Source organism: Bos grunniens, chromosome 17 (genome assembly GCF_055505025.1).
Source record: "Bos grunniens cultivar Pamir isolate PY7600 chromosome 17, Bosgru_T2T1.0, whole genome shotgun sequence".
In the NCBI taxonomy this organism is placed as follows: Eukaryota; Metazoa; Chordata; class Mammalia; order Artiodactyla; family Bovidae; genus Bos; species Bos grunniens.
The window spans coordinates 73,104,565-73,125,490 of record NC_141181.1 but is presented as its reverse complement, the minus strand read 5'-3'; the positions used below and the strand labels follow the sequence as shown (position 1 = coordinate 73,125,490).

The 20,926-nt window shown below is 63.1% G+C and overlaps 1 protein-coding gene across 8 annotated transcripts in view; it reads left to right on the top strand.

Moving 5' to 3' along the window:
* Positions 1 to 20,926, top strand: part of TXNRD2 (thioredoxin reductase 2) — a 27,956-nt gene extending 7,030 nt beyond the window's left edge. For 6 of the 8 annotated variants that reach the window (XM_086349305.1, XM_086349312.1, XM_086349309.1 and 3 more), the window contains 11 exons: positions 824 to 894; positions 7,794 to 7,813; positions 8,415 to 8,506; positions 9,643 to 9,817; positions 16,010 to 16,146; positions 17,201 to 17,296; positions 17,522 to 17,614; positions 18,820 to 18,891; positions 18,962 to 19,059; positions 19,733 to 19,913; positions 20,764 to 20,926. In XM_086349305.1, coding sequence (XP_086205431.1) covers positions 824 to 894; positions 7,794 to 7,813; positions 8,415 to 8,506; positions 9,643 to 9,817; positions 16,010 to 16,146; positions 17,201 to 17,296; positions 17,522 to 17,614; positions 18,820 to 18,891; positions 18,962 to 19,059; positions 19,733 to 19,862 — 984 coding nt within the window. In that variant the 3' untranslated portion in view covers positions 19,863 to 19,913; positions 20,764 to 20,926. Of the gene's footprint in view, positions 1 to 823; positions 895 to 7,793; positions 7,814 to 8,414; positions 8,507 to 9,642; positions 9,818 to 16,009; positions 16,147 to 17,200; positions 17,297 to 17,521; positions 17,615 to 18,819; positions 18,892 to 18,961; positions 19,060 to 19,732; positions 20,126 to 20,763 lie in introns of all 8 variants that reach the window. The other 2 variants (XM_086349306.1, XM_086349311.1) reach the window with 1 other exon arrangement.

Sequence of the window (20,926 nt, the reverse complement as noted above, 5' to 3'; positions counted from 1 at the left end):
GCCTCCAGGGTGGGGGACCCGGCGGCTGTGACTGGTGGCTCTGGACAGGCCTCCGAAGGAGGGCAGGGCGCTTGTCCGAGTGACCACACAGGCAGGGCCCAGCAGTGACTGTCAGTGACCCCCACCCGCAGCTGGGCCCGCTAAGGCTGCATTCAAAGTCCCTGACGGCCGTGGTCGGCTCCCAGGACCTGGCGATCAGCTCGGCTGCCTGGCTGCCCACATGCGGACTGGCCCGCTCCCACCCCACTGCCCCCTGAAGGGCTTTGGGGGTTGATGTGGAGCCACGGGTCCTGAGGAGGCCACTCGTTGGCCGCTCGCCCCGCTGCCGGCCAAGTCTGCCTGTGTTCTGGTCCCTGTGTTACCCAGACCTTTCGGTCTCCCTTGAGCAAACCTACGAAACTTTATTTTTTTTGCCAATTGGAACTGTAAACTGTTTGGAATCCGTTTCCTCTCTCCAGCACTTCTGACTCCCGAGGGCCACGGGGAGGGCACACGTCCCACGTCCCCCACCTGCTGGGGCATGGGGTAACCTGCACAGCCTCCAGGCGCAGGGCCCACCGCACTCTCCCTCGGGGACTGCCCAGCCTTCAGCCCAGCGCCCTGGGGACCGGCCCGCCTGGCCTCGCCCCTCCCGCCCCCAGCCCTGGGTCTGATCCGGGAGTCCTGGAGAGCTGGAGGAAGAGGCTGCAGCCCCCCGGCCCCCAGCCCAGAGCCGCTTCTGGGGAGGTGCAGCCGATCATGGGTGGTGTCTGCGAGCCAGCTTCCTCTGTGGGCACCCTAGGGGCCAGAGATGCCACCTCACATCAACCCTTCTCCTGGACAGATCGAAGGTGCCTTGGAATATGGGATCACAAGTGATGACCTCTTCTGGCTGAAGGAATCCCCTGGGAAAACGTAAGGCCTGAGGGGTGTCTGGGGCCCGCTCCCTTGTGCACAGGGCGGCTGGGTAGCCTGTGTTCCTTCCCACGGAGGGAAGGCGGAAAGCCGGGCCGCACAGTGCGTTCGGGGCTGCTCCCGCCCAGGGCTGTGTCACAGGGCGTGGCTGTTGTCCGCAGGCCTGGCATTCATCAGGGTTCCCGTGGGCCACCGGGGGGAGCCTGGCCCCTCTCCAGTCCTGAAAGATGTCTCGCTTTCACCTGCCCCCCTTGCGTCCTGGGCGCCCCTGAGATCGGCAGGGCCCAGGGGCCGAGCTCACTCCCAGCCTGGGGTCCAGCTCTGGGCACTGCTGCTGGGCGTCTCAGGGACCTGTGTTTGCAGGGACCAGACAGGCCACCAGAGGGCGGCAGAGGCTCGCTGTCACAGCGCCGGGCTAGGGAGGCCTGCTGCCCGAGGCCTGCGGGTGCAGGCTCTGCATGTGGGTGCAGGCTCTGCATGTGGGTGTGTGCCCGTGTGCGAGCATGTGTGTGAGCGTGTGTGTGTGCGCCTGGTGTGAACGTGTGTGTGCACACGTGTGTATGCCTGTGTGCGAGCATGTGTGTGTGCCTGTGTGTGAGCGTGTGTGCGCACACATGTGTGTGCCTGTGTGTGAGTGTGTGCGCCTGTGTGTGTGTGCGCACCTGGTGTGTGCCTGTGTATGAGCATGTGTGTGTACACCTGTGTGTGAGCGTGTGTGTGTGCGCCTGGTGTGAGCGTGTGTGTGCACACATGTGTGCCTGTGTGTGAGCATGTGTGTGTGCCTGTGTGTGAGCGTATGTGTGCACGACTGGTGTGAGTGTGTGTGCGTGCCTGTGTGTGAGCGTGTGTGGGTGCGCCTGGTGTGAGTGTGTGTGCACGCCTGGTGTGAGCATGTGTGTGCGCCTGTGTGTGTGTGCCTGTGTGTGTGCACGTGTGTGCGCCTGTGTGTGTGTGTGTGCGTGCCTGTGTAAGCGTATGTGGGTGCGCCTGGTGTGAGTGTGTGTGCACGCGTGTGTGTGTGCGCACGTGTGTGTGCCTTGTGTGAGCCTATGTGCCTGTGTGTGAACACGTGAGCGTGTGTGCGTGGCGGGCCATGCGCTCTGCACGTCCTCACTGTCCTGGCCTCACGAGGCGCCCTTTCAGGCCCAGGTGCAGCCCTTCGCGAGGGGCTCCTGGGAGCCCCCAGCCCCTTTTCTCTTCCCTGGTCGGACTGGCTGCAGAGAAGCCCCACGTGCGGGTCCTGACCATCCCTGGCTTCTTCCGCGCCGTGTGCACGGCCGGGGCTGTGTCCAGTCGAGAACTGCAGTCCCGGGTGGGTGCTGTCTCGTGGGCCGAAGGAACCGGGCCTCGCCTGCCAGGTGGGGCCCCTCGGCCACTCCCATCTACAGCCCGGGTCGCTCTGCCGCCACCTCCACAGGCTCCAGCTGTGCCCGGCGCTTCCGCCTGAAGTAGGGTATAATTTTATGTCACGTTTACCACATTATCTGTTTACTCCGTAGTATCTGGGCTAATTCTCTTATCTCTAACTAGTAGGTTAAACGTGGTGTGGTTTCTTTTGCATTTGCTGTTATGTCATCTTTGGCGTCGGACACGACTGAAGCGACTTAGCAGCAGCACTAGCTGTTTAAAATGAGTGTGGGTGTCTAAGTGTGGGTTTTGAATGTGTGGCTGTGAGTGTGAATGTGTGTGGCTCAGTGTGTGTGTCAGTGACACTGTGGATCTGTGTAAGCATGTGTGTCAGTGAATGTGTGTGTCTGTGAGCCTGTGTGTCTGTGAGCATGAGCGTGTGTCTTGAGTGTGCCTGTGAGAGTATATCTGAGCGTGTTGTATGAGTGTGAGCATGTGTGTCTGTGAAGTGTGCGAGTGTGAGCATGTCTGTGAGCATGTGTGTCTGTGAACATGTGTGTGTGAGCGTGTGTGTCTGTGAATGTATCTGTGTATGTCTGTGGGCTGTATCTATGTAAGAGTGTGTGTCTATGAGCATGTGTGAACATGTGTATCAGTGAGCGTGTGTATCTCTGTGTATGTGGCTGTGAGCACGTGTGTCTCTGAGCATGTGTGTTAGTCAGCATCTGTGTGAATTTGTGTATTTGTGTGTGTGGCTGTGAGCGTGTGTGGCTGTGAGTGGCCGTGAGCGTGTGGTTGTGAGCGTGTGTGCCTGTGAGCGTGTGTGTCTGTGAGTGGCTGTGAGTGTGAGTGGCTGTGAGCGTGTTTGTGAGTGGCTGTGAGCGTGTATGGCTGTGAGCGTGTGGCTGTGAGCGTGACTGGCTGTGAGCATGTGTGTCTGTGAGTGTCTGTGAGCGTGTGTGTCTGAGTAGCTATGAGCGTGTGGCTGTGAGCATGTGTGGCTGTGAGCGTGAGTGGCTGTGTGTGAGTCTATGAGTGTGAGTGTGTGTGTCTGAGTGGCTGTGAGCGTGTGTGTCTGAGTGTCTGTGAACGTATGTGTCTGAGTGGCTGTGAGTGTGAGTGTCTGTGAGTGGCTGTGAGTGTGTGGCTGTGAGCGTGTGGCTGTGAGCATGTCTGAGTGGCTGTGAGCGTGTGTGTCTGAGTGGCTGTGAGTGTGTGGCTGTGAGCGTGTGTGTCTGTGTGTGGCTGTGAGTGTGTGGCTGCGAGTGTGTGTGTCTGAGTGTCTGTGAGCGTGTGTGTCTGTGAGTGGCTATGAGCGTGTGGCTGTGAGCATGTCTGAGTGGCTGTGAGCATGTGGCTGTGAGCGTGTGTGTCTGTGAGTGGCTGTAAGCATGATTGTCTGAGGGGCTGTGAGCGTGTGTGGCTCTGAGCAGGGCTGCCCTGCCCTGGGACTGCCCTCTGCTTTCCTCTTTCTTATCTACTCACAGGTTTGAGCATGTGACTGTTAGCATGTGTGCCTGTGAGTGACTGTGAGCGTGTGGGGCCCTGAGCATGTGTCTCTGTGTGTGGCTCTGAGCGTGTGTGTCTGAGTGGCTGTGAGCCTGTGTGGCTGTGAGCAGGGCTGCCATGTGTGTCTGTGAGTGGCTGTGAGCGTGTGGCCCTGAGTGTGTGTGGCTCTGAGCAAGGCTGCCCTGCCCTGGCACTGCCCTCTGCTTTCCTCTTTCTTATGTACCCACAGCTTTGCTGTCAGAGCTGAAATCTCATGTTGTTTACAATTGCAGATTTTTTCAGCTTGTCGTGTCTTTTAACTCCAGTAACGTACCAGTGTTTTGGGTTTTTTAAGTGTGGCTTAGGCTCTTTTATGCTTAATTGCTGTTAGATTTATTGCATGTTCAGGAGAGCCTCCCCCCCAGCAAGATGGTTTTTGACAAAAGCCCTGGATTTCCTGTGGGTCCCAGGGCCTTGGTGGGCGTCTGCAGCTTGTCTGCGTGAAGACGGGGTCCCAGGCACCCACCATGAGCGCCTGCGGTCGGCCTGGAAACTCCTCCGAGTGGGGCACCATCCTGCTCTGGCCCTGTTCCGGGTCCCGTCCGCCAGGCTTTGGACCCGCGTCGTTTTCTTGGGCGTGGGTTTCTGGGGGTGACGCAGGTCCGTGGAGGGCCGTGGAGACTGTGGTGCCGTCGGCCTTCACGGCGCAGCCGCCTGGATGCTGGCTCACGGCGTGGGGCCTGTGTCCTGGCCGAGGCCACCACTGTGGCTCGGTCGCGTCTGCCCAGCGCCAGCACTCTCTGAATCTTGGTCTTTCGTTGACTCCATTCCCGTGTGTTCGTTTTCTTTCGTTTGTTATTCCCACTTGGCCTTCTGAATGCCGAGTCCAGCCACCAAGAGGGGCCGCCGTCTGGTGCCCTCACTGCCTGTGGCTCGCCGGGGCCTGGACACCGAAAGGTCTGGGTGCAGGGCCCCGCGTGGCCGCCCTGCTGACCACGTGCTGGGCCCGGGGCATGCGCGGCCAGGGAAGACAGCCCCAGATATCGGGGTCAGCAAAGTGTTTATTTTCTTCAGGAAAAAAAAAACCAAACCATTTAGAAGACTTTTTTTTTTTTTAGCTCTTTCGTTTAGAAGGAATCTAGGTATGTTATTGTTTAAGGAAAAAAAGTGTTTGCAATGTATCAGTCACCCATTCCGTTCTGAGCATGATTTATGTGAGGAAATGGTTTTTTTAAAAAATTAAGCTGGAGATACATCCCCGAACGCTGCTTCTGTGAAACGCAGCTTTTGTGCCGAGCTGTGAATGCAAGTTGTAACAGTGTGATACGGAGGCACTGTTTACTCGCTACATTCCTGCGCGCAGTCAAAATAAGCCGGAGGGCCGACAGTAGCATTTCTGTATTTTATCAGCTCTGGCCGGGCTGGGGGCCTCCACTCACACTCCGAGGGGCTGTTTCTACCAGATTTATTTGCCTTATAAATATTCCTGGTGTTTATTTTAACTCGCCTTTAAAATGGAGCTGAAATGAATATGGGCACCGAGGGCTGCCCCCGCCCTGGAGGCCTCGCGAAGCCAGGCGGGCCGTGTCCCGGGGCCCATCCAGGAGGCCAGCTGGCCAGCGGGGTGCCCAGCATGCCCAGCCTCGCCTCAGCCTGCAGCTGCCTCCGCTGGCCAGCTCCTCCCTGTGTGGACCGCCCTCAGGGTCACATTCATGAGACGGGGTGGCCAGCAGCCTCCACGGGTGACCCACCTGCTTTGCCCCAGGGGTCTGGGAGCCCTCTGGACAGCCCATGTCCAGCTGCTCCCGGGGCCCCTGCCTGCAGGGCCTCAGTGTTGCCTGCGCTGGCGGGGTGGCCGTGGGCCCTCGCACTGTGTGGGTGCCCCCCGCCGCCCCGGGTGCGGACTGGGGCCTTCAGACCCGAGAGGCAGGTGGAGAGCTCCTTAAACTGGGGCTTCACGCCTGGGGAAGCTTTGTTGCTGCTTCCTCTGCCTCCAGATGCGAGGCGGCGGCCAGCCCGTGAGCAGGGTAAGCCTGCAGCAGCTACACCTCGGCGTGCTGTGTCGGCAGCACCCAGGGGTACATGGGGGGCTGCCCAAACACACACGCAGCCGCGGGGCCCCAGGGCACAGGCCTTGGAGGCCCGCCCCGCCCCCAGGGCCTGCCAGGGGCACCTGCCGGGCACCAGCCTTGGCCTCACCCGAGACAGGGTGTCCTCGGGGGCCAGCAAAGGCCACCCGCAGCTCAGACCCGCCAGCCCCCAGCTCCGGAGTCCAGCCCTGGTTTGGGTGTTTTCTCATCGAGTCCGCCTGAAGGGAGTTCTCTGGTTAAGACCTTGGATCCTGCCTTTTTCAGATAATTGTTGTTTGATAATGAATTGCTTATTTGATGAACTGGGGGCCAGGGGTGGAGTGAAAACCAACCCCGTTGAGGAGACCGAGGTGACCATGGGCGCCAGCACACGCCCTCCCCCGGGAGTTTTCGCCCTCCCACACTTGGTCAAGGACGTGCCCTCCTGATGCACCCACTGTTGGTGGCTTGGAGCCAGCAGCCTGGGAGCGGGGCCCCGTGACCTTGAGGTGGGAGTGGGACACCCAGGGCTTGGGGGGACCCTCACCCACCCCCACTCCCCACCCGCCTGTGCAGGGCTTGGGAGCATGCTCAGGAACTGTGGAAACAAAACGTCTTTGCCAAAATCAGACCACGTTGCTGCTCTGCCTGGAGCTGGGCTGTGGGCTTCAGGCTGCAGACCCCCACCAGAGTCTGCTCTGTGGAGACAGGAAGACTTGGACGGCAGGACCGCACAGTGGGTGGTCAGTGGGCTCTCCGGGCCTGCATGGCTCAGCCGCGCAGGCCGTGGGCACCCTGGCGGGGCACAGGGCACCACCACGAGGTCTGCACGCACGCCCTTCACTGGTTCTTGCGTCGGGGCAGGATATTCAGGGCAGCCCAAGCCTTGCAGTTTCTGTCTAGAAGGAAGGCTTGTACCTTCCCCGTTCACGTCCAGACGGAGGGAGAGAAGGCCATCTTGTGTGTACCCACGTGTGGACACGTGCGCGTGCCTGCGTGTGCCCCGTGTGCGCATGCCTGCGTGCGTGTGCCCCATGTGTGTCTCCATGTGTGCTCCGTGTGCGTGTGCTGCGTGTGCCTGCGTGTATGCCCCGTGTACATGTGCGTGTGTGTGCCCCGTGTGTGCATGCCTGCATACATGCCCCATGTGCATGTGCCTGCATGTGTGCTTCACATGCCGAGCTCTCCCCACTCACCCACATAGACACCCGCGGCTCCGACCCGTCCCGAGGAAGCTGAGTGCCAGCAGCTCCCCACAGGGCGCCAGCAGCAGTCCTCCCGGGACGAGCGTCTGTTTGAAATGGAATTATATCATTAGTACCTGCCGGGATCAAGCTGACATCTGCTGATCCTCCCCCGCGTCACCTCTTCTCGTTCAAAGGCTGAGGGTGATCTGACGAGCCCACCCACACTGCCTGGGCGGGGAGTCTGCGCTCAGGTTCAGTTCGGTGCACGTGTGCAAGCATGTGTGTGCACGTGTGCTCAGGTGTGTGTGCACGCAGGGTGTGTAACGGGAGGTCTGCTGGGTCCTGTGGCCCCTCCCTGCTGGCCGTGCTGACTTTCCCAGCCTCTGCATGGGGGGACTTGGGGCAGGCAGGCGTGGGCCCTCCGCCCGGCCTCCGTGGCCCCGGAGCATTACTGCCCACATCCGTACCTCCCTGGTTGTCTGCAGCCTGACGTCAGGGTCCAGTGGGAGTCAAGGAGAAGCTTGCAACATCTGGGCTTGGTCCACGTCGGTCCTGCCTGCGGGCCCGTCCCCAGACACGCTGGTCTGTCACCAGCTGCCCCTCCCTCGCCACCAGGCAGTTCCCCGATCCGGCAGCTGGCTGTCACTGTGGCAGGAGCCCTGGGGGGGCTATCATCCCTCAGGGTGGCCTGTCGGACAGTTCGCGGCAGCTACCGGGCGCCCGCACAAGGCCCGGCCCTCGGAGCCCCGGGGGCAGCTCACGACCCGTGGACATGTGACCCATGTATCTCTGTCTGTCCCTCCAACAGGTTGGTGGTCGGGGCCAGCTGTATCCTTTGCTGCATGCAGGTGATGGACAGACAGACGGCGCTGCTCACCGTCCCAAGAGCGGACGCTCGGGTCCGGCCCCCGCCCTCGCCCCTCCCGTGGGGGCTGCCCCCTGTGACCTGTAAAGGCCCACTCTGTCCTCTGTGCTCAAGGGACACTCTGAGGTTGACCTCTGAGTCTGGGGCTTCCGGGAGGCTCTTCCTGAGCCGCTCACTGGCTAGGCAGCTGGACACAGCCTTGAGGCAGGTGGTCCTCCCTGGAGACCAGCCCCCTCTGGCCAGTTCCTTCAGATGGAACAGTAAGACTGGGGGCCCGGAGGGGCGACTGCAGGGGAGACAGAGGTGTGAGGCCCGGGCGCTGGCTCCCGACCACCCCCATGTGGCCCGGGTGAGCCTCCAGGGGCGTGGAAGGCGCCTGTGCATGGAGCCCCCACCTGGCCCTCGACGTGTGTCCAAGATGGCACCGGGGGGTGGTCTCTGCAGCCAGGTCGGAGCCTCCTCTGGGCTGGTGGGGCGGGTGGGTGTGGGCTTCTGGCGGGGCGTGGGGGTCTCGCTGCCCGGCCCCAGCGTCACCATCGTTAACACTCCTTAGCCGCCTGGCAGACGTAGCCCTGGAGTGTGCGGGCCTCCTCACCGGGCTCGGCTTGGACACCACCGTCATGATACGCAGCGTGCCCCTCCGGGCCTTCGACCAGGTAATGCCGGGCCGGCGCCCCCACCCGTGTCCCTGCTGTCGTGAGGGGGCTTTCCCACCCCCCTACCTGGGCGGGGGCAGGTGTGGACTGGCACCGAGGTCTCAGTCTTTAGAAACCGGCCCTCAAGTCGAGCGAAGAGACTGTTGGCGACATAGACACCTATTGGCGGGTGGCAGCAAGGGTCAGCTCACAGCAGACACAGCGGCCAGCCCCAACCTGGGAGGGCAGTGGCCGGCAAGCATGGGCAGCCGTGCCATCCCAGCTCCCTTGCTGAGCCTCTGGGGCCCGAGGAGTGTGTCTTTCCAGGGCCAGCGTGGTGGGGAGAGAGGCCCTGGGTGACCGTCGTGGGTGACGGCAGCCCGGCCACCATAGACAGGACGGACAGGACGCCAAGCCGCGCCAGGCCCTGTAGCCGCATGGCCTCCCCATCCACCACGCAGGCGGCCCCGTGGCCTCCCAGCCTGGGGCGCGGGCACCCTTGCTGACAATGGATGTGCCCACGTGATGAGCACATGTATTTTCTTTTTAAGCCACAATACCTTCGAAGAGACGTCACTTTAAAGCCCAGGTCTGGGTTGTCGCTGTCAGAACACCAAGTGTCTGCGCAGTGGGACGGTGGGTGGGCTCCGGGGCGATGCACCCCCCGATGTCCTGTCACCCCCTGGACAGATGCCCGAGTGCCCGCCTCTGGCACACATGTCCGGGGATGGCCTCGAGCCTCGGGCTGGATGCAGGCAGAGAGGGCCCAAGAGACAGAGGCCCGCAGGAATGAGAAGGGGGGCAGAGGTGCCCACATCTGCTCGCAGCTACCTGGCCACCGCGCCCGGCAGAACCTGGCAGACAGAGCCCGGGGCGGGTCTCAGCCCCTTCAGGGAAAACTCGGTTCATTAATGTCTAAGAAGTGTCCAGAGGTCACACATACCCCGGGCCAGGGGCCTGGGCCCGCAGACTTGGGGGGACAGGGGCTGCCAGAAGCTCTGCCGGGTTAGTCCTCAGCTCCACAGAGAGCAGGGTCCCCAGAGCGGGGCGTGAGGCCTGCCCCCGCCCCCGGACGGCCAGCTCAGGCAGGTCGTCTCTGCGGGCCCCCCTCCCCCCAGCGCCGGGCCCTCACCCCGCACCCTCTCCACCCTCTGCAGCAAATGGCTTCGCTGGTCACCGAGCACATGGCTGGCCACGGCACCCGGATCCTACGGGGCTGCGCCCCCGAGAAGGTAGAGAAGCTCCCAGGCCAGCAGCTCCGCGTCACCTGGGTGGACCTCACCTCGGACCGGAAGGACGCGGGCACCTTTGACACGGTGCTCTGGGCCATAGGTGAGGACGTGCGTGCCCTAGGGCCCAGGTGCCCCCTTCCCTGCCGTCGGGTGTCTGGACCCCTCCCTGCCCCTCCCCGCGCCCCCCCGGGTGGCAATGCAGAGAGCTCATGGGTGACCGTGTGGAACACACTCCCAGGTTTGGGCCCCCTGCACCCGGCTGACCCTGCGGAGGGCCTTGGGGCCCCTGCAGGGCTCAGGACGGCCAGCCTGGAGGGGAGAGGCCCTGAGGGCACAGCCTGGAGCCCAGAGCCGTGGCAGGCGGGCCTGCCCCAGGGGTCCCTGCACAGAGGGCGCTGGGCCCACCTGCCGGGACACCCTCCTGCCTTGGGGCCTGTGGCCTGCGCGTTTGGAACCCGTTTTCCCGACCCGTCTGTGTGCACGTTACACCTAGAGGCGATCAGGGTCTTCCCTCCGTGTCTCCAGCCCGCGGGCCTCTCATCCCCCTCCCCCCGGGCCTGGCTTCTGAGTCTCTGTGCCCATCAGACCCCACATCCGGCTCCGCAGCTCTCGACGTGTCCACTGAGCCCTCAGAGGGCCTGCCTCCCGCGCTTTCCCGCCCCGGCTGCCCAGGTCCCCACGTGCCCTGAGGTGGGGCTGGGGTGGGGTGTACTTCTGAGAAGCCTACTGCTTCCGAAATGCTCAGAACGGGTGGAAATCCGAAAATGAAATAAACCCCGGAGCGGTCAGCGCCTGGCTGTTGAAGCTTGATGCGAGCAGGTTTTAGGAATGAGGCAAAAATCTGAGACGCCCTGGAGCGAACTCTTGGCCAAGATTCGCTAAATTACCAGAGGAAATGTTCTTGATCGAATCGAGAGAGTAGACCTAAAAGGGGGTTTGTTTTGAACGCTGTGAAGGGTCGTCTGAGTGTTCAGACCCGGAGAGGTAAACTGATGGCTGTCGTTTTCAGCTTGGTTCTAAAGGCCGAGGGGACTGCACCCACCGCCTGCCTGGCCCCTCGCCTGCACCCCGCCCCTCCCCCCGGACCCTCGGGGTCCTCCCCGCGTCCAGACGGCCCTGGTGGGCTACAGGGTGAGGCCCTGGGAGCCCTCCCCCACCAGGAGTCCGTTTTGTTTTCTGTATTTTCAAAACTGGCATCCCCCAGACGGTCTGCTGGTGTGATTGATGCCGGGGGTGGGGGCTTTTCACAGTCCTTGGCCTCTGACCTTGCTTCCCGAGGCAGCGCTGCGGTTCCCGGCACGCCTCCCAGCCGCGGGCAAGTGCTGGCGGGGCACAGCTCGCAGCGGGTTTTGTAAACATCCAGGAGCCACGTCCCGTTTCAGCAACCGGAACGTTCTCTGCCCTTTACCTGGAGAGCCTGGAACCGGGCATTACTTCTGTGTGCGATAAAGGGTGGTCCCAGGGGTCCGAACACCACGGCCGGCCGGGAGCTGGCAGACCCTGGGTCCGCCCGGGCACCCACCGGACCCCAGGTGTCACAGATGAGAAGGGCGGGCTGCGGCTCGTGCCCGTGGACACCCGCGGACACCAGAGTGGGCTGGCCTGCAGCCTGCCAGCCTCTTCCGCGGCGCAGCCTTGATCCCCACGAGGTGGATTAAGCACATTAGCAGCTAAAGCAGTTAATTGCTGTGCAGGGGGCCGGCTCATTGTTTGTCTGTGAATCACCCGCTCACACCAGGTGTCTTAGATAACAGGCCGGGAGCTGGGGAGGAGGATTTCCTGTCTGCAGATGCGCCGATTACTGTGATGAGTGAAGACAGTCAGCCCGCCCCGCAGGCTCCGGCCGCCACAGTTAACCACTTGTGGCCTGGATCCCGGCTGGGGGCGCGGTGCGTGGAGTGGGACTGGTGAGCCCAGTGGACACCTCTGAGCAGGGACCCTTGGCTTTGCTGTGACTTCCTCTTGTTCTTAGAAACAGCCTGAGCACCTTGGCCTCGGGAAAACCCAGAGCCAAAACAGTCCCCAGCGCCCTCCCCCCTACCCCCATAATCAGCGTCCTCCAGGCAGGGCTCAGTGTCCAGGCTGGAGGAAGGCTCAGGCCAGAGGAGCCCCACCCCGGGTGGTGAAGCAGCGGGGCGCCGTGGGCAGTCAGCCCCCGAAGCCGGCGCTTTTTCTTCAGGCTTTTTCTTTGCAGCGGGCTGTTGCCATTCACCTGTGTCACGTGGAAGCCTCTGGCGTTGGGGGAAGCAAGCCCGTGGGTCCCAGCCAACCCCCTCTGGCCGACCCCCGTCCTGAAGGCCCAGCCACTCTGAGCACTGTCCCCACGCTGGTGCGCACGTGGACTGCAGCCTGGGATGAAGGCTGGCCCAAGGAGACTGTGCCGGGCCCGAGGGGCCGAGGTTGGCTGCAGCCGGGGCCCGTCCAAGGCCGCCACCCGGAGGCTGGAGGTCTGAGCAGTGATACAGCCCGCTGGGGCAGCCACCCGGCCTGCCCCTGGAACCGCGTCCTGCTGCGGCTGCAGGACACCCGAGTGGGGCTCTGTTCTCCAGGTGGGGGCCCCACCATAGCCTGACCGGGCCTCCAGCCCGGGCCCCTGCCCAGCCTCCCAGCGCCGCGCCCAGGACTGCCCGCGCGGTTTGTCCAGTCGCAGCCCGCACTCCCGTGTCACGCCCCCGCCGGCCCCGAGTCCGCCCTTGCTGAGGGATCCCCTGCGCACCAGCACCCCGTGTGCTCCAGGGAGGCCCGTCTTCCTGTGACGGGCACGTCTGCTCCTCTGCATCCCCGGCTGCATGGAGCACGTCACGACAGCCAGCAGGTGGTTCCCTCAGTGCCACCAGAGGAGGCTGGCCTGGCCCGGCCCACCAAGAGCTCTGTCCTGGGCGGTCAGCGCTGGATGGGGGCCGTCCAAGCTGCGAGGGTCATGAGGTCCCCCTGAGGGACTCTGGCCAGCCGGCGAGGGGCAGCCCCAAGGCAGGGGGCTGAGGTTTCAGAGCGCTCGTTTGTTGCAACCGCGGCAGCAAGTCACGCATGTCCTAAGGAAGACGCTCACGGGATCATATAAACGGACACAAAGGGCCGGATCAGTCATTCTCAGGAGGAAGCCCAGCTCACTGACATGTGGCCAAAGGACACTGCGTTGTACGACTCACTGAAGAAGCGCACGTTGAACCTTCACAGCTCCCCACCCTGACAAGGAGCAGAGTGCAGAGCGAGGGGGCCGCCTGCCTGGAAGGGCCTCCCCCAGGGACCAGCTGCCAACCCCACGCCGGGGTGAGGAGTGGGCGGCCTGTGGGCTGGATAGGGTGGCGTGTGAGCCGTCACTGGGGAGGACTGCCTGCCCTTGGGGAGGCCGTGGAGGATGGCATGACCGCTGCCGTTCAAGCCCAGCCCGGTCTGAGCGGACGTCCAAGCAGCCGGCCGCTGGGCCCCCCGCCCCACCCGTTCTCCGTCTCCATCTGCCTCTGGGGCTCCGGGCCTGTTTGACGGGGAGCATGACCCCCGGCTTGGAGAACACGGGGCAGCGTGGCGGAGGCCGGGGCCCATCCGCCGTCCGTGGCCCCTGTCCAGGGCCTCCCTTCCTGCACGGTTGGTCCTGGAAGCTCGCCACCGGCATTGTCCAGCGTTATTCTCTGTGCCCGTGGCCTGGCTTACACGTTCCACGTACCTTCCCACTTACGTAGACAGCGCGTCCTAGAGAATCCTGGTTTCAAGATGGACCACGGGGGCCAGCGTGGCTGCCGTCTCCTGCTTCTGCTTCAAGTTTATCTCTGTTTCTTCGGGGACCTGAGATGTGGTTTGTTAGTCTCTGCAAGGTGTGCAGTTACCATGGTTACCACAGGCCCGGGAAGAAGCGCTGTTGACCTCCTGTGACCAGCCGGGCGGGGTGCAGGGGTGAGCTGCGGGCAGCGTGGCCGTGTCGGAGTGCCTGGCCTGGGTGCTGCCCGCTTTGCCTGTGGCTCATCAGCCCGGCCCAGTGTACTGGGAAGCTCAGGGCCCAGGACCTGGGGAGGAACCCAGGGGCTGATCGAGGAGCCCCTGCCTGCAGCACTGATGCCCCCCATCCCACCCGTGGGGCCCACTTCTTCCTTGCCAGAGCACGGTCCAACCCGTTCCCAGGTGCCCGCTGGGCCCCCAGGCCCCGGGCAGGATGTTGGCAGGTGGCACGTCACACTCTACAGGCTCGTGGGCCTCCATCAGAGCTGGAGCGCCAGCATCGGTGTGGTCGGAGGCGGGGCCCTCCTGTCCTAGTGGGTCCGCGTCTGGTCTGCTGGAGAAGGGCGCCAGCCCTCAGCCCCTGATCCCTGGGGCCAAGCCGGAGTCATCGCTGAGAAGGAGGTTTAGCTGAGCCTGTGTTTTGACTTCCCGCGGGGACAGCAGCTGGAGACTTAAGGCTCCCCTCCCTGGCTCCACCAGCCCCTGCTGACCCCGGGGGCCTGAGCCGTGGGAGCTGTGGGATCTGTGCCTTTGAAGCCGAGCCTCCCGCCTCCGGATCCCCCGCCCAGTCCCGGGAAGACGGGGTGCCCACTGCCCCCCCCACCACCCCCACTCAAAGAGGCCTTGTCGTCTGAACGAGGCCCCAGGCTGTGAGCACACCGGCTGGCAGTGCTGGGGTGTCCGCCCAGCACTGCCCCCTCCAGGCCTCTCTCCAAGGGCGGAGTCCACAAGCTGATGGCCCCCCAGGACGGGCGGCTGTGCCTGCCAGCCCTGGACGCCTCAGGCTGGGGCTGCCGGCAGCGGGGGTCTGTCCTGGACCCTGGGCAGGACGCGGTTGAGCGCACCATCTGCCTCCTCTGGATCGGCTCACCCTCCTCGGGCATCAGGGGGACGTCCTTGCCAGGGGCTGGGGACGTGAGGCACTGCCTGTCCTTCACAGGCAGCTTCCTGGCAGGTGGGGTGACCTGGCAGGTAGAGGGCAGGGACTCCAGGAGTGTTGGGGGGGCGCCCTGGACCAGGGAGGCCACCTGAGGGCCCCTGAGATGCCCTGACCCACCAAGGGGTGCACGCAGGGACAGGCCGGAGTTTCCGAGTTGCCCTCAGGCCTATGCCTCGAAGGCTGTGTGGCCCCATCGGGCTGTGTGTGCAGCCAAGCTGGCCCTTCGCCTGCGTCACTCTGCCACGTGACCTGGGGTCCCTGGCCCTTGGAGTGCAGCCATCAGTGGGGAGGGGCTTAGGGATCTGGTCAGGGGCTGGGGGCATGTCGCGCCTGGCTGCTGCTTCTACACAATTCTGTTGTCAGAGCCAGGCACCTTCGAAAGAAATCACAGCTCTCCCGCACAAAGTCAGCGTTATGGGGCTTGAACGTCCTCTTTGAGTGACACGTCATCTCACTTGCTGAGACGTGACCTGCAGAGGTACAGTTCCAGGGTGGGCCCCCCAGGGCTCCCGAGCGAGTTATCTGTTACCACAGGCACCTTTGTGGAATTCCCTGGTGGTCCAGTGGTTGAGAATCCACCTGCTGATGCAGGGGACACAGGTTCTATCCCTGGTCAAGGAACTAAATCCCTCGTGCCACAACCAAGATGCTGCGTACCGTAACTAAATATCCCACGTGCTGCAAATACAATCTGGCGCAGCCAAATAAGTAAATATTTTTGAAAATAAAAAGTAAAAAATTAAAACAAAAAACCAATAAGCCCTTTTGGTTGTTCATCGGTTATAGGGTTTTTTTCCCACGTTTATTTTTTGAATATGTATGACTCTTAACTGTGTATAATTTAAAAAACCAAAATTGTGTCATAGGCTGTGTTTAGGATTTCTTATTCCAGACTCTGCACACACACCCCACTTCCTCCTGTTCTTGCACTGTCCTTTCGTTTTCTGTGCAGATGTGTGTGTGCGTGTACTCACACGTGCATGTGTACATAAAAAGTGTGTGTACACATTGCGTGTGTATGTGTGCAAACTGTATGGGTGTAGTGCATGTACGTGCACATGTGCACGCACATGCATGTGTGCACCTGTGCAGCATGTGTGTATGCGTTTGCACGCGTGCGTACATGTATGTGCATGTGTGTGCACGCACATGCATGCGAGCACCTGTGCAATGTGTGTACACGTTTGCACGCGTGCGCACATGTACGTGCACGTACGTGCGTGCATGTGTACACACATGTGCGTGCAGGTGTGTGCACACACATGCGTGTGTGTGCATACATGTCTGAGGCCCTTGACACTGTCAGTGCTTGGTGTCTCACCAATTCTAAGTGGACTTTCTGAGAAGGGCTTTAAATAAACCCGGAATCTTGATCAGAACCTCTCATGGAAACCTTCCACCTTGCTCTGTGTCCTTCAGGCCGAGTTCCAGAAACCGCAAGTCTGAATTTGGAAAAGGCTGGTGTGCATACGAACCCCGTCACTGGGAAGATCCTCGTTGATGCCCAGGAAGCCACCTCCGTCCCCCACATCTATGCCATCGGCGATGTGGCAGAGGTATGGCCTGCGCCCCCTGCTCCTTGTCCCTCTGACCCTGGCCACCCTGTCAGCCCAGTGCTGTGGACGAAGCTTCATGCATGCTCGCTGCCCTGGGGCCTGGCTGCTTAGGCAGTGCTGTGTGTTAATTAAGACACGCGTGTGTGCCCAGTCGCTAAGTCGTGTTAGACTCTGTGATCCCATGGACTGCAGCCCGCCGGGCTCCTCTGTCCATTGGGTTCCCCAGGCAAGAGTACTGGAGTGGGTTGCCATTTTCTCCTCCAGGAGATCTCCTGACCCAGGGACTGAGCCTGTGTCTCCTGCATCTCCTGCATTGGCAGGCGGGTTCTTTACCACTGAGCCACCTGGGAAGACCATTGATTAAAAGTCATGACTAAAAGTCACTCAGCGGTCAGAGGCATTCACCCCCAGGGTCCAGCAAGGGCACCGTGGCTCAGGGAGACGTGTGTGCTGTGTGGGCCACGTGTGTGTCAGTCAGGCGGGTGGGGTGCTTTCTCGCTGCCGATCCCTGTCATTTCCAGAACGTCGGTCGTGGGTGTTTCCCACTGTTGTGGGGGATCAGCCCCCAGTCCCAGGCTGGCGCATGAGGGGACACGGGGCTGTGGCAGCTCTGCTCCAGGGCAGGGGCCTCCACGGAATGCAGTCCTATCCGGGCTGTCTTGGGCTTGGCGTGCCGGACCAGCTGTGTGTCGGGGCCCACGGGTGCTCCTTGGGCCTGTCTTAGCCCGAACCCCAGTCAATGGGATCTAGTGAATGGCGGCGGGTCTCACATGGGCTTTGCTGTGGGAACCCTCTCCAAGGGCACTGGCATGAAGCAGGGTCCCAAGAGAAGCCCCCGGTGGATGTGGGAGGTGCCACTGGTCTGGCCAGCGTGGCTGGCGTGGCCGGGCTCGTTAGCAGCCCACCCCCTCTTCCAGGGAGACTGGCAGCTCTCCAGGGTGGGACAGAGGGGAGCACGCAAGAGCAACAGAGGCAACCTGCATCTGGGGGGTCTCGGGAAGGTGGCGCCCCCACCATGAGCCGTGCTGGAGTAACCCATGCTCCCTGCTTCCAGGGGCGGCCGGAGCTGACGCCCACGGCCATCATGGCCGGGCGGCTCCTGGCCCAGCGGCTGAGCGGCCGGACCTCAGACCTGATGGACTACAGCAGCGTGAGTGCCTTTGCTCGCCACAGCCACGCCCAGCCTGCGCAAGGCTACAGCTCGTTCTGGGGGCATGTGCGTGTGTGTGAGCGTGTGCGTGTGAGTGTGAGCGTGTGTGTGTGTGCGAGCGTGTGCGTGTGTGCAAGCATGCATGCATGACCGGACACTCGCTGTCCCTGGGGGGTCTTCGCCCTGGGCCCCCAGGAGCCTGCCTGATGCAGGCCTGCCCTCCAGGTCCCCACGACTGTCTTCACCCCGCTGGAGTACGGCTGCGTGGGGCTGTCAGAGGAGGCAGCGGTGGCTCGCCATGGAGAAGAGCACGTGGAGGTGAGTCCAGGCCCGGGGGTGGGGTGCAGCATGCAGGCCCCCGTGGCCCCCACCCCGGTGACGGCCGCCCCCACAGACGCCGGAGGGCAAGCGGGAATATTGGAGCCTTGCTTCCCGGGGCCTGAGGCTCGGCAGGGCGGCATGGGGCCCCACACAACAGGTGTGACAGGTTGGGGATGTCGGCAGGCATGGCAGGGACCAGGGGGGCCTTGGAGCAGCGGCCCCCTCAGTGGGGTATGTGTCTCCCTCCATCTGGAAAGTCTCCTCCTGCCCTCTGCCCGCCTCCCCCGCTGCCCTCCTGCCCACTTCTGGTCCTCACGGGCCTCTGCCAGCCCAGCATGGGCGTCACCCGGAGGGAGGGCTTGGTCACCAGATGGGTGCCTCTGGGGTCTGCTTTGGCTGCAGCTTGGAGGCGGGCCGGGAGGCACTGGACCCCACGTGGCCACCAGCATGGCCAGCTTCCCTCTGGGAGCGAGCCCTGGGCTCCAGGGCCTGCCCCGTCCTCCATCAACTGTGCTTTATTTGCTATTTTTGTTTAATTCATCACAAGGGCCCTGGGACATGTGTCGTGGCATTCCGTGATGTTGTTTTATGTTTCACAATGTTGAATGGCCAAATGTCCTTTGTTTGTTTTCTTTTCAATCCTGTCTTCATTAGAACAATATTCTCTGAAGCTGCATTAATTAATAATGGCTGTGCAGCACATGTGAGCGCCCTGCTCATTTTTTACACGGCCGCAGCCCCAACCCCGCTGTCGGCCCTTCTCGGGCGCTGAAAGCCTTTGTCCGGCAGTCGGTGGGGGCTGTGCCTGCCCCCCTGCTGGCTGGAGTGAGGGCCTGGAGAGCACTGGGGGCCCCAGGGAGATGGGACAGGCAGCCGGCCCCCCTCCAGTGCTAGCCTGGGCAGCGTCCGCCTGGGTGGTGCCCAGGCCTGCTCTGCGCCCCGGGCTCTGAGGCAGGTCAGAGGGCAGCCTGCCTCGCTGCCGCAGCTCTCCAGAGTCTCGGGCCTGGCCACAGGCTGCGGTGCCCAGGGGCGCAGGCTGCCTCCAGGCCAGCGGGGCCTTGTCCTCAGCCCGTATCGAAGCCTACAGGCCCAGTGGGTGGTTGCGGCTCCCCTGCCGCACCCACAGCCTGACCAGCTCGAGGAGATCCCGGGGCTTGTTGTGCTGCAGCCACTGACCCGGGAATCCCTGTCTTGGTGCCCAGGTTTACCACGCGTTCTATAAACCACTGGAGTTCACTGTCCCCCAGCGGGATGCATCTCAGTGCTACATAAAGGTGAGCGTCCCTATGGGCCTGGCCTGGGCACACGGGCCCCCGCCACCCCCACTGACCATGTGCCTTTCAGATGGTGTGTCTGCGGGAGCCCCCACAGCTGGTGCTGGGCCTGCACTTCCTCGGCCCCAACGCAGGCGAAGTTATTCAGGGATTTGCCCTGGGGATCAAGTGAGTCCACAGGAATGTCAGCTGATACGCCACTCGCAGGCCGCTGGGCTGTCGAGTCTGCTGTGTCAGGCCACTTGTCCGTGGAGTGGTGTTTTCAGACAGCATCCACCCGACGGGCCAGGTCCAGTCACCTGGGGTGTGGCCATGTTCATCTCTGGGACAGGCTTGTGTCCTCGACTGGCCAAGGGGTCCCTGTGGGTCTTCTCTCCTCAGAATGCGTGCCCAGGTGGTCGGGAGCAGCTTGGCATCGCATGTACCGGGAGGGCCGCCTAGCGGGCACACATCCTCTGGGGCCAGACCTGCAGTGGGGTCCCGGGATCCGTGCTGTGGCCGCTCCGGCAGGGCTGGGAGTGAAGGGGCCGGGCAGCTGGTGAGGGCTGTCAGAGGCAGGATGGCACAGGGGAGCGGGCTGGACTCATGGAGGGCCGTGTGGGCCTGGGGGCAGCAGGGGGCAGTAGGGGGCCAGGCCGGCAGGTGGGAGGTGGAGATGGCAGGTGTTCCTGGCTGCCGGCTGGAGAAGAGGGTGGGGGCCGGGGCTGGAGGGCAGTGAGGAGACTGACTTCCGGGCCCTCCCCCAAGTCCTGCCATTGGTGACTTCTCCGGGGGGGCGGGTGGGTGTACAAACATTGCCTCCCTGCACTAACTCACCCTCCACCCCCGTCCCGGCGTGCAGGTGTGGGGCCTCCTACCAGCAGCTGATGCGGACAGTGGGCATCCACCCCACCTGTGCGGAGGAGGTGGCCAAGCTCCGCATCTCCAAGCGCTCTGGCCTGGACCCCACAGTAACCGGCTGCTGAGGCTAGGCGGCCATCCACAGCCCAGGGTGCTCGGCCCACTGCTGCCCCCATGGCCAGGTGTGCGTGCGGGGCTGGTCCTGTGTTTGAGGGGGGCTGGGTGCCACCGCCAACTGCTCTCCAGCTGCAGGTGACCTCAGGCAAGTGGGCCCTGCGCCTGGGCCACTGTGGCCAGACAAACAGCTGAGAAGGGAGGCCGTTGAGGGCCCCACCTCCACTGGACCCTCCAGACCCCGGCCTGACTGCTGCCAAGCAGGGTGTCTGGAGGCCAGGTGCGCATGCGGCCTGTCCCCGGGGGCGGGGCGGGGACACAGGGTGGGGAAGCGGCCTCCCCCGCCCCGCCTGCCCCGCCCAGGGCTGCCAGGTCCCTTCCCTCTGCTCAGAAAGCGGACTCTCAGTCTGGCTGTGTTAGGCTTGGCACAGCCAGCCGGGTGGGCAGCCGGAAGCCCTGGTGTGCCGTTGGTCCTGAGCCTCTTCTTGGAGGAAACCCCTTCTTGCCCCTGGCCTACAGGGTGCCTGTGGTCCGGGCCTTTCTGCCTGTCAGCTGGAGGGGCTTCACCCGGCCCTCACCCCCTCCTGGGTTGGGGTCCCCAGGGCCCCGGGGGGCTGTGGACAGAGCAGTGAGCGCCCAGAAGATGCCTGCAGGCATCTGATGCGTCAGGCTGAGCCGTGGCCGAGGGTTAGCGGGCCAGGCCCCGGCCTCTCCTAGGCACTCAGACACTGGTTTCTTCACAAAGCCCTGTGACAGCCTCTGAGGAGCCTCATCGACTCATGGCATTTCTAACAACGATGCCCCACCTGATGGCGCAGGGCCGCCCTTGCCTGCTCTCTCATCCTACCCCCCAGGGGCCCTCCGTGTGGGTGGGTGTGGGCACGCAGGCCGCCCCACACTGACGCTCATCTTGGGCAGGACACTGGACTGACACCGAGCGCCCGGCAAGGATGGCCCAGGCCGGCACCACGCACCCCGGACCCTGCCAGATGATGAGGACCTGTGCGGAAACCCCCCGCGGGCTGCCCATGTCTGAGCCCCTGGCATCACCCGGCGCAAATAAAGAGGCTGTCTTCCGGAA